Consider the following 16,839-nt stretch of genomic DNA (forward strand, 5'->3'; position numbering starts at 1 on the left):
AGTCTATTAATGAATGATTACATGCACTTATACCACGACAGTGTTCACTTACGGTAAGACACATTAAAAGAGATGGAAGATTATGTTTGTTTTAGCTGTATAACCCTTTTTTATACAGTCTATGTTCAAAACCATGGATGTATGTTCAAAACAAACAACTTTTACTTTGAAAGCAAGCTGTTTCCGGCTCTCCACTTCCGTGTTTAGAAGTTTGATAAAGGTAAAGGACACCGTTTTGATATATATTTAATTAATATATTTATATACATGTGCCCATGCTTTGTTGAACACAACACGTAGTCATTAAATACGTAGTTTAAACCGGGAACGCGTTATTAAAAGCATTATTTAGCCACCAGCTAACAACATAGACAACAGACGTTAACCACAATCATCCAAAACGTTAAATTCTCCAGAATCCACCCTAAATGTTAACTACAATCAGTCTGAAGTCGTTCTTTTTTAAAGAAACTTTATTAAGTCAGCATGGTGCAATACAATTCAATACACCAACAGAACATCGAGGGGGTTTCAATCATACACTGTAAAAAAAAAAAAAAAAAGGTTTCAATACAGACAATACAATGCAGAGACAAGCTTTCATACAAAAACATTGTAAAGTGTACATAAATTCAAAGTTTTTATAGCTTTCATGTTGATGGATTTTTTAATAGACTTAATGTATTGTTTGGCTTCATTTTCAAAAATAAGAAAAAGTGGTTTTTGATTAGTGTAACGACATTTATGAATGTGCCATTTGGCTAATTGTATAATAAGATTGATGATATAGTATTGTTTTTCTTTAGAAGATGGATGGATTGTCAGTGAAGCCAAACAATACATGTTCAAAGCTGCAGGGGAAAAAAAGAGGTTCAATCGAAAAACAAATCAGGTTACAAATATCTTCCCATAATTTAGTTGAGAAAGGGCGAGACCAAAATAAATGAAAAACATCTTCAGGGTGTCCTACACAGAAAGAGCAGTTTAAACAGTCTAAAGTCGTATTTTAATTTTACATTTCCTGTCCCTCGGCTTTGTCTAACCATCTGTGGAGCTTTTATTGTGAAGTCGGGCTCTCTGAACCGGAAGTTCCTGTCCTTTGACCCAGATGCAGTTTCCGTCGCTGCTGGAGGAGCAGCCGTGAATTTAGAGCCTTTTCTTTTTCCTTTTTTTCTTTTTAAATGCACATTGGAAGGAAAACTACGACGGTGTTTGTGTGTTTTGGTGTTTGTTCTTTATAAACCGACTCACACAGACACACACAGACAGACGCACACACAGAGAACCGGAGTGAAGCGGGGACGCTCGGTGAGTTCAGCCGGAAAACAACGCTCATATCCGGGCTGAAGCTGCAGCCTGGTCCGGTGTCAGATGTCCGCGGCACCAGCGGCTGTGAACAACTAGGCTAGCCTCTCCAAAATACCAAACACTGTGTTGACTTTGTTTGATAGTTTGTTAGTTTTTTACATGTGTGTTGTTTAGCAGGGCCGGCTGTAGCCTGCATGGGGCCCTAATAACGTAATATCTCATATTGGGGCACCACGTTACTGCCAATTACACACCTGCAAACTGGTCACCTTTTGGCTACAGTCACCTTTTTATGTCAACCAAGGTAGTAGAAGTGAATGAAGAGGGTTTTGTTTTGTATGTTGTCACCTTTTTCACTACTCCAGAGTTTGTAGGTCTGCAATAATACTGATTATTGGTCATTTACACACCTAATACCTGTGGTGTGGTCTAGTTTTGTTGTAGTGGGTAAACTGATTTTTACGCTGTTCATACCTGTATCATAGTTTTGTTGTAGGCAATAGGGCAGCTTTATATTAGCGCATTTCATACCAAGGGGCAACTCAATGTGCTTTACATAAAAACCAAAAATTGAACTGGAAGTAAAAATTGGAAACATTAAAGCAGAAGTAATCAATATATTTGTGTTAATATAAGTCTTAAATAGTTGTATCTTCCGACAGCAATCACTATAGAGTGTTTGGTCTGAAACACGGGTCTGTCAGTCACTCTGCTCTGCTCTGAGCCCAGGAGAAAACTTTTCTCGTATCCTACAACCTTTATCCAATGAGGAGAGAGAACGGCATAAAGGGGCAGTCCTCTCTGTGTGTGCAGCCAAGGGATGCGCCTGAATGTGGTGACGTAGGGACGAGGACCAATAGATCCATGACGAGGGCGGGGGCTGCTAACTCCATCGGCTGACAAGACGTTATGGTGCGTTCAAGGCAACTCGTAACTGGTGTTTTTCCGACCTGTGAAGTCGTACCAGTTCGATCTGGTACGAGTTCACGGGTCAGAAGTTACGAGTGGTCGTTATAGTGACTTTCACAGGTAAAACAGGTCGGAGAAACACGAGTGGGTTGCCTGGAACGCTACAAAGTCGTAAGTTGTGACTTGAAGCTGTAATTTACGGTTTCAAAAGCCTGCCTGGAACGCAGCATTAGCCAAAACCACCGGACCACTTACTTCTGCTTTAAAACTTTGAATATAATTTGAATATTCAACAACTGACAGCCTTCGACCATAGGATTAATTGTTCCTTCATGTTGTTCCTTCCTCTCTCTCTCTCTCTGCCAGATGTGACAGCCGCCGCCGGCCGGTCACCATGAGCAACAGCCACCCTCTGCGGCCTCTGGCCTCGGTGTCGGAGATCGACCACGTCCACCTGCTGTCGGAGCAGCTGGGCGCGCTGGTGCTGGGGGAGGAGTACAGTGATGTCACCTTCGTGGTGGAGGGGAAACGCTTCCCGGCGCACCGCGTCATCCTGGCCGCACGCTGCCACTACTTCAGGTACACGGAGGGAAGAGAGACACCGAGACACCGAGACCTTAAATAACTACACTAACTACACTATAACTAATAATAAAAACAAGTATTCATGTGGCAGAGTTTTATAAGTTAAAGGGATCACCCAAGATTTAAATTTCCCTCGTTATCTCCTCCCCCTCATGTGGACTAAGGGCTGGGAGAAGTTTCAGAGTCCTCCGTGGCTTCTCTGAGTTACAGGGGGTCTCGGCGTAGCAGTGCATGTCCATATGACGGTTGCAAATGGATACCAACTGTCTTCGTAACAAAAAGACACACCAAAAAACATCCAGATACCTCCATGCTGCTCGTATGTAATGTCCCTCTTGTATTGAAGCCCCGACATGAGAAATTGTCCCGAAAAAAATTAAATAAGTCTATGTTTCAAGCTTGTTTTGTAGCAGAAGCTTCTCGAAGCTCCTCTTCCCAGTTCGTCCAAATCTCGCAAGATTTGCGCCGCCATATTTGGATGTTTTTTGGTGTGTCTTTTTGTTATGAAGAAAGTTGGTATCCATTGACAACCACTATATGGACATGCACTGCTACGCCGAGACCCCCTGTAACTCAGAGAAGCCACGGAGGACTCTGAAACTTCTCCCAGCCCTTAGTCCACATGAGGGGGAGGAGAGAATGAAATTTCAATTTTGAGTGAACTATTCCTTTAATTGTAATGATTATGGCTTCACATTTAATGAAGACCTACAATTCAGTAGTAGAGCTGCAACAATTCATCGATTAATCAAACAATAAGCGATTATTAAATTAATTGTCAACTATTCTGACTGACTACTCAAACTGATTATTAGATTATCAGAATAGTTGACAATTAATTTAATAATCGCTTATTGTTTGATTAATCAATGAATTATTGCAGCTCTACTACTGAATTGTAGGTCTTCATTAAATGTGAAGCCATAATCATTACAATTACAAGGAATTAAACAAAGATGTGGAATGTTTCATTCTGTGTGTAATGAATGTATGATGTGTTAGTTTTAAGAAGAAAGGCCAGCAGCACTCGTGTCCTTCTCATTGTTTTTTATTGCAAACTGCGTCGGCGCTTAACACACACAGATCGGTTTCGACAACATCTTCCTCAGTGTGCAATATTCAACAGGAAGTGATGTATTTAAATACTCACAGCTGTGGTCAATCACTTGATCGACAAATAACAGTAGTACTCGAGAAGAATAACAACTTCACAATGCAAAAATATTAGAAAAATAGAAACATGTAACAAATATCCAAAAACACAGACATCTCTAAAGTATCATAGGTAAATACATGTAAATAGGTAAATAGAACAATTAAAATTTAAAAAGTGCGGTCAGCCATTATAATAAAAGGAGACAGAGCAAATCAGCACAGTGTTTTTCTTTAAAGGGACAACCAGGAGTTTCTATTTGGTTATAAAAAGTCTGATATTAATGTGGATGAATCTTCGTTACCACTTGTTAATGGTCCATTTTAGATAAATCTATGGTTTTGTCTCTATGGTTATTTTGTCATTATTAGTGGTGGTGGAAATGCTGGGCGAGCCGACCAGCGTTTCTTTACGGTATGTGGTATGTGATCGTCTTCCAACCTCTGACTTTAATTCTTGATGAATGAAAACATGAGTCTGTCTTGCACCGGTCAAAGATTTTCACGGTGCGGAGGCTCATAAATGTAGTGAGGAAACACTTCACTTTAACAAAACTCGTTGTTGTCCCTTTAAGTGCAACTTTTGGCCGTGCACCTCTTCAGTTTGTTCCTGAAAGTTTTTTGGAGAGTGCATGTTTTTCTTTGTTTTGATGTGTTAGTTTCTCTTATTGAGCTGTATTACCCCCCCCCCCCTCAGGGCGCTGCTGTACGGGGGCATGAAGGAGTCTCAGCCCCAGGCCGAGGTGAGTCTGGAGGAGACCCGGTGCGAGGCCTTCTCCATGCTGCTCAGCTACCTGTACACGGGGCGGGCCAGCCTGAGCTCGGCCCGCGAGGAGGTGCTGCTGGACTTCCTGGGGCTGGCGCACCGCTACGGGCTGCAGCCGCTGGAGGACTCCACCTCCGACTTCCTGCGCACCGTGCTGCACACGGCCAACGTGTGCCTGGTGTTCGACGTGGCCAGCCTGTACTCGCTCAGCGCGCTCAGCAACGCCTGCTGCGCCTACATGGACCGCCACGCGCCAGACGTGCTGAGCTCCGACGGCTTCCTGTCGCTGTCCAAGGTGAGGACCGACTTCTTCTACACACTAGGGCTGCCACAAACCATTATTTTGATAGTCGACTAGTCACCGACTATTTTTTTCGATTAGTCGACTAATCGGATCATACGTAAATTGAATGTAAAACATACAGCTTATCGCACCAGCAGCTGCTCTTATATACCATCATTAGCTTTCAGCTTGAAGTGTTTAAGGTATATGCTAACTAAAAATAGAGACAATTAAGATGATAGTTCATTAAACTTTTAATGAAATATGCAGCTTTAACTGTAGCATAAAGTGCAGCAGCTGAGTAAAATAAGGATAAGGCACTGGCCTAAACAACACCAAAATAAATACTTGAAGGTTTTTTAGGTTTTTCTTTCCTTCATTTGTCTCTGGCATTAAACATAGCTACATTTAAATAAAATGAGGTAAACTAAGGAATTATTCACAATAATAAAGTTTTGGTAGGCCTATCATTCAAATACAACTTGTGCTCATGTGTAAATAATAGAGTCGTTCTGTTAAAAAAAAATCGAATAGTTTATAAGACAATCGTCTTGTCTGAAAAAATGTTATTATTCCCTTTTTACTGTTACAGAAGGAGAAACATGGAAAGACTCCTGTTTCACTATTTGACTCATTTGGAGCTGGCGTCTCTTTTCCCTTAGAGTCCAGTGGAGTCGGATCAGAACCAGACGTCACACTGATCCACTTCTCTCTGAGCGTCTCCTCCTACAGATGTTCAGCTGAGAGAATAGGGCTTTGACATTTGGCCCCCAAAAAATATTCAAACTTTGTTTGTTTATTAATATTAATATTCAGATATATTCATCATAAGTACAGGAGCCCCAGGTGATCAATGCTAATGAGCTCGCGTTTCACAACTTCAACAGACTGAAAAAGCTACGTTTTCAGGCAAACACATTTACCAAAAATAATGCTTATTACAGGTTTGAATATTTAGAGCTGCCGCATAATCGTTCGAATATCTTTTTTTTTTAATATTCGAATTATATTTGAAGAACGAAGTTCGATGTCAAAGCCTTAGAATACACCACATCTGTATCTGAGCCCAGTATCAGGAGGCTGTTATATATTATATATATTATACTGTATATATAGTCTCTGTGGAGGTCGTTAGGATTTTATGAATCAATATCAGATCTTTCAAATGAAGATCGACATAAATCGGGAAATCTATTTTTTAACAGGGTTCCCACGCGTCCTGGAAAAACTGGAAATTGGTTGACCAGTTTTCCATTCATAGAAAATGAGAAACAAACAAAAGAAAAAAGTCCAATGTCCTGGAAAATGATGTTCTCACATCCTGACATCAGCTGCCAGAGTCAGTTTGAGTTTACAGACTCTGCTGAGGATCTCGTTTCCTAAATAAAACCATATTTGTGCTGTTTAATTATTAATTTCTCATTAATCCCCCCCTGTGTGTCTCAGACGGCGCTCCTCACCGTGGTCAGCCGCGACTCGTTCGCCGCCAGCGAGAGGGAGATCTTCCAGGCGCTGAGCCGCTGGTGCCGGCAGCACGAGGACGGCGCCGACACGCAGGAGGTGATGTCGGCGGTGCGGCTGCCGCTCATGACGCTGACGGAGATGCTGAACGTGGTGCGGCCGTCCGGCCTGCTGAGCCCCGACGACCTGCTGGACGCCATCAAGACCCGGTCGGAGAGCCGCAACATGGACCTCAACTACCGCGGCATGCTCAGTCAGTGGAGCTTCTCTTGTTAATGTTGTTAATGTTGTTTATGTTGGTTCTAGGGATGCACGATATGAAAAATTTCAACCGATAACCGATAATTTCCTGCTTCTCATTGTCGTTACCGATACCGATAAATGATAAATTCATATTTTTATATTTAAAGGGACAACGAGGAGTTTCTCCGTCGGCAGAACGAAAAATTCCGCGACAATAAAAAAAGTCTGATATTAATGTGGATGAATCTCCGTTACCACTTGTTAATGGTCCATTTTAGATAAATCTATGGTTTTGTCTCTATGGTTATTTTGTTATTATTAGTGGTGGTGGAAATGCTGGGCGAGCCGACCAGCGTTTCTTTACTTTCGGTTTCGTGGCGAGTCATGAGAATAACGCCGCCGTATGAATCTCCGTTTATGGTGGCAACTACGACGGTATGTGATCGTCTTCCAACCTCTGACTTTAATTCTTGATGAATGAAAACATGAGTCTGTCTTGCGCCGGTCAAAGAATTTCACGGTGCGGAGGCTCATAAATGTAGTGTGAAAACACTTTGCTTTTACAAAACTCCTGGTTGTCCCTTTAACATAATAGGCTCTCGTCTATCTATAGCAGCTAACAGAAGCTCTGGCTCTTCAACTTTTCATTAATTTTTTTCATGTCATATCACACAAAAACATTTGTTTGTACCTTGTTCCATTCTTGATTTATCTTAAGTTGAATAGAGCCTGGTTGCACCAAAAAGACCACTTTTTTTCTAGAAAGCTGAGAAAAATGCATTTTTGTGAAAGAGAGTCTCTCAAGAAAAACAGTGATTTGTCCCTTTTAATTTTGGCTTCAAAAACATGTAAGACGTCTGAAAAATGTCTTTTCATTGTAAAAAAAAAACCAACAACCTGAAATACAACAAGTAGGAGTCCTACTCTGCAGAGTGATGCCTGCTCTCCTACTCCTCCTGCAGTTGCTGCCCCTTCACCCTCTCTCTCGTTGTCCCGCGGGGAGAAAACGAGCCGAGTATAGATATTTTATCGGTCCGATAACTATCGTGCATCCCTAGTTTTTTATGTTGTTTTCCGTGTGTCCCGGCTGACTCACCTCTCCTCTCCATCCGTCCATCCCAGTCCCGGAGGAGAACATCGCCACCATGAAGTACGGCGCCCAGGTGGTGAAGGGCGAGCTGAAGTCGGCGCTGCTGGACGGGGACACGCAGAACTACGACCTGGACCACGGCTTCTCCCGACATCCCATCGAGGAGGACGGCCGGGCGGGGATCCAGGTGAAGCTGGGCCAGTCCTTCATCATCAACCACGTCCGGCTGCTGCTGTGGGACCGCGACAGCAGGTAGGAACCGTTTTCTTTTTACTACTACTACTCTCATACGTCTTTTACTGACTTATTCTGTCTTTTTCCGGCCGTGTAGACGCTTTTTTGATAATTCTGGGTTTAAAAAAACGAGAGATCAACGGCTCGTCACAGAGACACCACCCCGTCCGAAGAGCTTGTCGGCCGGCCAACCTCCGTCGTCATCCCAGGGGGGCGGGGGACGATCGCTAATTAACTTACCCACAGGTTTTTAGAGGTTTACCGCCAGGTAGTTACATTATTTTTAGGAGATAAATGCTGGTCTCAGTGATGAAATGTAACAATTGTGGCAGTCGCATTAATTTGTTTGAATTAAAAGTGAAGGTTCATGTGTGTATTGGACAGAAGAGCAGCGCTGCCTGGGGGCTCTGGAGCCTACGGACACAAACCACCACATTTACATTAAGTTAACATGATTTTGAATACAGGATTTGTGGAAAAAGCTTGTTACGTGTGCTTATGTGAAAGCCAACAGAGACGACTGATGACGTATGTGATTGTTGAAGAGGTGTCCCAATTCGTAGGGGTTGACTTTCAACCCTACTCCTTGTAGCTCCGTTTCAAGGGGCGAGGGCTAGGGGTAGGTACTGGTTCTGGTTCTGGTACTGGTTCTGGTAGACTAAATAAAAACTAGTCAATTCCTCTAAAATAAAAACAAAACTGAAACTGATTCATCACTTGTTGAACTCACTGAAACTAAAAAAATAAAAACTAATGAACATTTTTAAACTATAATAACCTTGCTGTTCTGAAACTCACATGAACGAAAACAAAGTTAAACACATGGTTGTTGTGAAACTTTGTTTTAGCGTAGCGTTCATTTGCATAAATGGTTCCAGCATAACTTTTGGGAAATTTGGTTGTTACAGCAGCATTTGTAACATACAAGGTAAAAGAGTTGAAATATAAAAACGATATAAGACAAACATATAGTTATGTACCAACATGTTTCAGGTTTATTTACAAAAACAGAATAAAAATTAAACAGAGTTTTTAGTGAGGAATCAGTGGTGTTTAATAAACCCGGTGACCGTACCGCCTCTAACCAGCTCTCCTCTGTGTGGCCTTCAGGTCGTACTCCTACTACATCGAGGTCTCCATGGACGAGCTGGACTGGGTCCGCGTGGTCGATCACTCCAAGTTCCTGTGTCGCTCCTGGCAGAACCTGTTCTTCACCCCGCGGGTCTGCAGGTAAAAACACAAACAAACACTCAACTAAACACATCGGTTTGGAGCTTTTATTTCCAGTTTGACGTCACTAACTTACTAACTTTGTTTCCTCCTCAGGTACGTTCGCATCGTGGGAACACACAACACGGTCAACAAGGTTTTCCACCTGGTGGCGTTCGAGTGCATGTTCACCAACCGCTCCTTCACGCTGGAGAACGGCCTCCTGGGTAAGGACGTTTCCACGGCAACGGAGTATTGACAATGACGTAATAGGAGCTAGTTGTTGCTGAAATTTCCCCCAAATTTGCCTCTTTTCAATTCAAGTCCCGGGGACAAAAGAGCCGTGGGAAAATACTAGGATACATTTTAATGCAGCTTTAAAGGTGACTCCATGTTTATATAGGAATAAATCCAACAATACAACTATATTAAAATGTTTTAACTTTGAGGAGGAGGAAGAAAACAAGTGTCCTACACTTTCCTCCACATTAATCAGACCTTGACACTGGGAAACAAAGATTTGATTTTTTAAATCTTTATAAAGAAGCAGACAAATAACTTCAGACTAACACTTTAATAACAAAAACAAACTGGCCTTCTGATTTTGAGCAACAAGAATTAATGTGTTTTATGGCTGATACAGAAACTCGCCCAGATTCCACTGTTCACTTTTGGATATTTACATTTATAAACAGGCAAATTGGCCCATAACCATTGCCATAATAATTGCCACAGAGCGTTGTGGAGTTGTTGGATTGTGTATTTGATGAGTTTGATGAGGGAAACCAAGAAATCCCATAATGAGCCTCCGTCCCGACAATTAAAGGTAACAAACCTACTGCTATGACTATAGGGATTATGGCAAAAATGTTGGAACTATCCCTTTAAGGCAACATGATGAGAAGATTACGATGGAGTATTAGGCCTACAATGAGGAACCTTTTTTTTTCCACAGACTTCAAGAAGATTTTGAAAAGAATATGCAAGAAAATGCATCTAATCCGCAGAAAGAACCTGAACAGCCACCGTGTCCACTTCCTGGTGCAATTACCACCTTTTTCTCATAAATTTACAGCTTTATTCTCATAATATTATGATTTTATTCTTGAAGTCAAAATATTTTTTTCTCAATGTGGCCCTAATACCTAATACTTAAGCAATATATCACTTCAGTCCGTGGTCTATGCTCATTCTACCACTCTAAGGGGCGTTGTTCCCCCTTAGAGTGGTAGAATGAGCATAGACCACGGACTGAAGTGATATATTGCTTTTATAAAACGGTTACCAATAATGACAATATGAAAGAGGAATACGCAATCAATTTCATGTAGTTTTATTCAACCAGAAATACATATTATCCAATAAAAAGCTGTTCCCAGCTGTCCAGACGTTAGCTCCAAGTAGCTCTGTCACTGCTCAGTCCCTCTACCATTGTTAACCCTCTGGAGGTCAAAGTTCACCTTCAACATGTCAATTACACTACTTTACTACATTTTTAACATCCTAAAAACATCAGCTGTCTTTTGCTACGGACTGCAACAGTCAGTTGTCATGGATACATGACAACAACTTCCATTCATACCAGTCATACGTGCCTGAGGCGGAGTGATAGCCTACGCTGTGATAAGGCTTTAGAATAGTAGCCGTGGTATGCTCATTATACCACGGCTAACAACCAATCAGATCACCGGATTTCACCTTTACCTTTTTCCCAGAAATAAATCCCAGAATCCTTCCTTCCCGGTGTTGATCTGACTGAACATTTCTTCAGCACTAGAGTGAATGTGAATAATAACTAGAGAATGCATTTCCTGAAGGAAATACGGGTGAATGCTGAAAGCTGGAAGCTGAATGAGCTGAATAAATTGTTGAAACTATTAATGCTGAATTAAGTTAAGAAACTGCTGAAGAAATCTTGAAGAGATTAAATAATATATGAAGAATATGAAATGGTTTGAAATTACTTGAATTGTTGAAGATCAGTACGAAGAAATTGAAAGTCTGAAGTCTACTCAGATTTACTTAAAACTGACAGTTTGAAAACATTTTTGAACCATTACTAATGTAGATTAAACAATATCTTAAGTGTAAAAGTAGAAGATGAAAGGTGGAGGATGTATGAAATGGGTGGTAATTACTTGAATTAGTGAAGAATAGTATGAATGAATTGAAAGGTTAAAGTGCACTCAGATTTATTTAAAACAGTTTGAAAACATTTTTGAACCATTACTAATATAGATGAAACAATATCTGAAGAGTAAAAGTAGAATAATATAGAAGTAGTTACAATCCGTTAAAGGGCAGAATAACTAAAAAATAACTACAACATATCTGAAGGGTAAAAGTAAAACATGTTAATAAAAAGTTTGAGGAAAATGTAGAAATCCTGCATATTTATAGTTTAACAGTTGAATGGTTGAAATCTGAAAGAGGTGAGAAAATATTAAAAAGTAAAACTTATAAGAAGGATGTCGAATTTGTATGAAATGTTTGGAAAATTACTTGAATTTTTGAAGATTAGTCCTTCCCGGTGTTGATCTGACTGAACATTTCTTCAGCACTAGAGTGAATGTGTAATAAATGAAACCCCGTGTGACGTGCTGCTTCCTGTGTTAGTTCCCGGGGAGAACGTGGCGACCATCGCGGCGTGCGCCAGCGTGGTGGAGGGCGTGAGCCGCAGCAGGAACGCGCTGCTCAACGGAGACACGAGGAACTACGACTGGGACTCGGGCTACACCTGCCACCAGCTGGGCTCCGGGGCCATCGTCATCCAGCTGGCTCAGCCCTACTCCGTCTGCTCGCTCAGGTGGGCCTGGCCAAGGGACAGTTCAGATAGTTCACCCAAAATTGAAATCTCCTCCCCCTCATGTGGACTAAGGGCTGGGAGAAGTTTCAGAGTCCTCCGTGGCTTCTCTGAGTTACAGGGGGTCTCGGCGTAGCAGTGCATGTCCATATGACGGTTGCAAATGGATACCAACTGTCTTCATAACAAAAAGACACACCAAAAAACATCCAAATACCTCCATGCTGCTCGTATGTAATGTCCCTCTTGTATTGAAGCCCCAACATGAGAAATTGTCCCGAAAAAAATTAAATAAGTCTATATTTCAAGCTTGTTTTGTAGCGGAAGCTTCTCGAAGCTCCTCTTCCCATTTCGTCCAAATTTGGATGGACAAGACAGGCAAATTTCAATTTTTGGTGAACTATCCCTTTAATATTTCCTAGTCTGATAGGCGTGTGATGGAGAGGAGATTGGAATAAGGTCACAAAGTCTGTCGTTCAGCATATTGACGACAGAATAGCAGCTGTAGATGTGACTGTGGTTTTTATTTATTTATTTATTTATTGGATCTCCATTAGCACCACCACATTAGCTCGGCTATTCTTCCTGGAGTCCAAACATTCAGTCAACGTTGACCACTACTGTATTCCTCCAGGTACATCAAGGATAAAGTAGAACAAAACAACTAACACATTCCCAACACACGGATACAATCACACAGTAGACTCAGACATACAGTACGTATAACACAAGACACGATACACCATCTGGACAATACAAACAAAACTCAATAAATATACACATACAAGGGGAAGGCAACACAGTAAAACATACAAAAACTGAAATAGTAATCTCATAGGGCAGAAGGAAGAGAACAGGCACCTCATCATATAGCAAATACCAACTACTGCAGCTGCAACATTAGAAGAAACTGTTTGAGCAAGAATTTATACCTCTCTTTAGAATCTGTTAACACAATATAAAGTGGCAACGAATTCCACTCTAGGATGGCTCTGAACAAAACAGATTTCTTCATCGTGGTGGTTGTAACACCTCTCCCCCCTCTCCCCCTCTAACAGGCTGCTGCTGTGGGACTGTGACGAGCGCTCCTACAGCTACTACATCGAAGTCTCCACCAACCAGCAGCAGTGGACCAAGGTGGTCGACCGCACCAGGGTGGCCTGTCGGTGAGGCTCCGCCCACTTCCTGCACCACACACACTAACACTCAGGGAGCTTTCACACTGTCCTCGCTTGGTCCGGACCAAAGTGACAGGTGTGAAAGCTCCCCCCGGACCACGGTCCAGCCTCGGGAGGTGGTCTCGGTCCGGACTATCCTGGACCAAGGTTCGCTGCTGCGTAGTGTGAAAGCATTTTTTTGGAAGGTTCGAACTATCACAACATTAGCTGTGTTGACATTTAGCCAAATAGAATCGGTTTAGAGTCCAAACTGAATGAAAATGCTCCGTATAAACAGCTCCGTCAGGATAAATAACACTTCATTTGGTTTCAGTGCGGTGGAATAACCCTTGAATTAAACCCAAAGAAAGTAAAATGACTACATATGAGTGTGTAGAAACGTTTCTTCACTTCAGATGTTTGAATGAAAGAGTCAAAACTATGAACAGCTATCAGTCTGAGCGGCTGGTTTCTGCTGCCGTCGCTCCGTCCGGTCGACACGCTCCGCTGTTGTTCTGCAGGAATGGACCAATGTTTCCAATAGGGCTGACCCCAAAAAATCGAAGCTTCGAAGCTTCGTTCGTTGCCATGGAAAATCGATCTTGAAGTCCGTGATCGATTGTGTCTTCCTTTTTTCCTTTTTGACACCGGTTCTCATCGGCAGTTGTTACATTACAAGGAATAGGCTACTTGGCCTCCTGGAAACCTGCCTGATTTTGGAGATATGCAGTGTTTGTTTGCCATTAGGCCTACTCTCATTATTTCCGCTACGGATCGCGCATCCCCCCCCCGTGTCGGTCGCCGGCGCCCCCCAGCCCCCATCAAGCACTCCGCCGGCCATCGAAGCTTCGATTAAAATCGATTTTATGTCCGCGAAGCTTCGATTACCAAAATATGATAATCGGGTCAGCCATAGTTTCCAATAACGTCGTCTTGTTCTGAGACAGTCTGAAGTGTAACGTGTTGTTTGTTCTCCTGCAGGTCCTGGCAGACGCTGAAGTTCGATAAGCAGCCGGCCTCCTTCATCCGGATAGTCGGGACTCACAACACGGCCAATGAGGTGAGATTTGGGATTTTGGAAAGTCCAGTTTTTCTCACCACACTTTATCATTACGACAATTTAAATCCATAACTGCATCTTGTTTTATCTCCAACTGCTCCTTCCTCGACTTCTCTGTTTTCAATTTATCTTATATATTGTAAATGAGGTTGCTTCCTCAATAGATCTACAAGTTTAAAGAGATAGTTCAACATTTAGTCAAATTGTCCCATTGCCATAATCCCTATATTCATAGCAGTAGGTTCGTTACCTTTAATTGTCGGTGCAAGCTGTTTTTAGAACGGCGGAGCAGAGCCGTGAGCTGCTCAGAGCTACGCTACAGAGGAGGCTCATTATGGGATTTCTTTGGTTTCCCTCATCACAAACTCATCAAATACACAATCCAACAACTCCACAACGCTCTGGTGGACAAGTTGTGAGCTGCACATTCACCACGCTATGAGATAATAACACAACGTTACCACACAGAGTTGTTGTAGAGGTGAATTCATGCAAAACCGCTGATGCACGTTGCCTTCAGGGACAGTTTTTCATCAACAGTCTCTGTATTTCCCTCTAAAACAACTCTGTGTGGTAACGTTGTGTTATTATCTCATAGCGTGGTGAATGTGCAGCTCACAACTTGTCCACCAGAGCGTTGTGGAGTTGTTGGATTGTGTATTTGATGAGTTTGATGATGAGGGAAACCAAGAAATCCCATAATGAGCCTCCGTAGCGTAGCTCTGAGCAGCTCACGGCTCTGCTCCGCCGTTCTAAAAACAGCTTGCACCGACAATTAAAGGTAACAAACCTACTGCTATGACTATTGGGATTATTATGGCAATGGGCCAATTTGCCAAAATGTTGAACTATCTCTTTAAACTTGTAGATCTATTGAGGAAGCAGCCTCATTTACAATATATAAGATAAACTGAAAACAGAGAAGTCTAGGAAGGAACAGTTGGAGATAAAATAAGATGCAGTTATGGATTTAAATGATTATGGCAATGGGCCAATTTGCCTAAATATTGAACTATCCCTTTAAATAAAAGTTATAATAATAATAATAATAATAATAATACATTAATCTGTCTGCAGGTGTTCCACTGCGTCCACTTCGAGTGTCCGGCCCAGTTGGACACGGAGGTGAACGAGGGAAGTCCCGGCCTCAACTCCTCCGACTCGGGAGCCGTCGCCGTCGCCGTTGCCGGGGGCGTTGCCGTCGGCAGCCAGCAGCGACCCCAACGACCGTCACGCACACACAGCCTGCTGCCCTCCCAGCCCTCCTCCTCCTCCTCCTCGTCCTCCCAGTCCCACCCCTGAGGAGGAAGAGGAGGAGGAGGAGGAGGAGGAGGAAGAAGAGGAAGAGGCCGGACCTCAGAATGCCATTTTGCACAGCCGTCGTCACCCAGAATGCACTGCTGCGGCGAGCGCGTCTCATCGTCATAGAGAGGCCGAAGCGGGAAGCAGGAAGTAACGCGGTCGCCATGGGACCTCAATCAATCCGTGTATCATTCATTCGTTCATTCGTTTTTCAAAATAAAACCAAAAGTAAGAAAACGAAAAAACAACTCTTTTTCTCAGCGTTCGTTTCCAAAACTAAAATGAAAAACGGATGAAAACGACTCGTTTTTTTTTCAGTTTTCGATTTTATGCGCAAATGAATAATGGAAAAAAACGGATAACGAGCGTTTCGGATCGCGGTCATTTCCGGCTCACTGAATTGCTTCAGATCAAAATGAAACGCATGAAACATGGGGGGGGGGGGGGGGGTCAGTGTATCTTTTGGTCATTGGATTTTCTTTTGATGAATGGGAATTAAAAAACAAAAATCATTGGTTTATTCTATTTTCGTTTTGAAATATTAACTAAAATGTAAAAACAGTTTGATTTGCATGTTATATGTCACATAACAAAAAAATAAAGTCAGCAGTCAACAGAAACAAATAAACAGACCAAAAACCCTTTTTTTTTTCTTTTTTTTTTTTTTTTCCATATTTTGTCACCCAGGTGTCATTTCCAAGGAAAGAGCTCCAATGAGCACTATGGTACCTGTGTGTTTGTGGTTCTGTCAGATATGATTTCAGACATAGCAAAACGAGGCCTGACATCTACAGAAATCTGTACGCATATCAGACAAAAGTGGGGGCAGAGGAGGATTTTCTGCAACAAGTTTGAGGAGATTTTAAGATGAAAATGGCAGAAGCTTGAGTCCCCAACGTACATCTGAGGTGGCAAAAGTTATAATGAAAGTATGAAGATTATCTCGTCCCATCCCGGGCCCAGGCAAGACAATCAACTGGCCTGATATAGACCAGTCCGGCCAGCAGTCTTGCCTTGTAAATGACAACTTCCAGTGCCAGAATATGAGAAAAACGTTTGGTTTTTTGTTTCTGTCGTCTAGTGATTTTATTTTTGTTATATAAAATAGAACATGAAAATCAAACTGTTTTTAAATTTTAGTTAATTGTTCTTTGATACTCAAAAAGAAGAACGCTTTGTGTTTCAATTTTATTTTGTGTATTTCAAAATGAAAATCCAATGAACCAATTATTTTTTGTTTTTTAAATCCCATTCATCAAAAGAAAATCCAATGACCA

General features: G+C 42.0%; 1 protein-coding gene across 1 annotated transcript; it reads left to right on the forward strand.

Annotated features, from left to right (window-relative positions):
* The first annotated feature begins 1,129 nt into the window (after positions 1-1,129).
* btbd9 (BTB (POZ) domain containing 9) lies at positions 1,130-15,671 on the forward strand. The gene is made up of 11 exons (XM_085771104.1): positions 1,130-1,308; positions 2,584-2,796; positions 4,652-5,015; positions 6,450-6,717; positions 7,830-8,049; positions 9,142-9,261; positions 9,358-9,467; positions 11,857-12,046; positions 13,102-13,209; positions 14,182-14,260; positions 15,338-15,671. The coding sequence occupies exons 2-11, from the start codon at positions 2,612-2,614 to the stop codon at positions 15,560-15,562; spliced, it is 1,869 nt and encodes a 622-aa protein (XP_085627230.1). The 5' UTR covers positions 1,130-1,308; positions 2,584-2,611; the 3' UTR covers positions 15,563-15,671.
* The last annotated feature ends 1,168 nt before the right edge of the window (positions 15,672-16,839 follow it).

Source organism: Trachurus japonicus, chromosome 24, assembly GCF_045865225.1.
Source record: "Trachurus japonicus isolate A0001 chromosome 24, Traja_1.0".
In the NCBI taxonomy this organism is placed as follows: domain Eukaryota; kingdom Metazoa; phylum Chordata; class Actinopteri; order Carangiformes; family Carangidae; genus Trachurus; species Trachurus japonicus.

Coding starts and splice junctions, on each gene's coding strand:
- btbd9 (XM_085771104.1), top strand. CDS start 2,612: ATGAGCAACAGCCACCCTCTGCGGCCTCTGGCCTCGGTGTCGGAGATC. Junction 12,047..13,101: donor TACTCCGTCTGCTCGCTCAG/GTGGGCCTGGCC, acceptor CCCCTCTAACAG/GCTGCTGCTGTGGGACTGTG. Junction 13,210..14,181: donor CGCACCAGGGTGGCCTGTCG/GTGAGGCTCCGC, acceptor GTTCTCCTGCAG/GTCCTGGCAGACGCTGAAGT.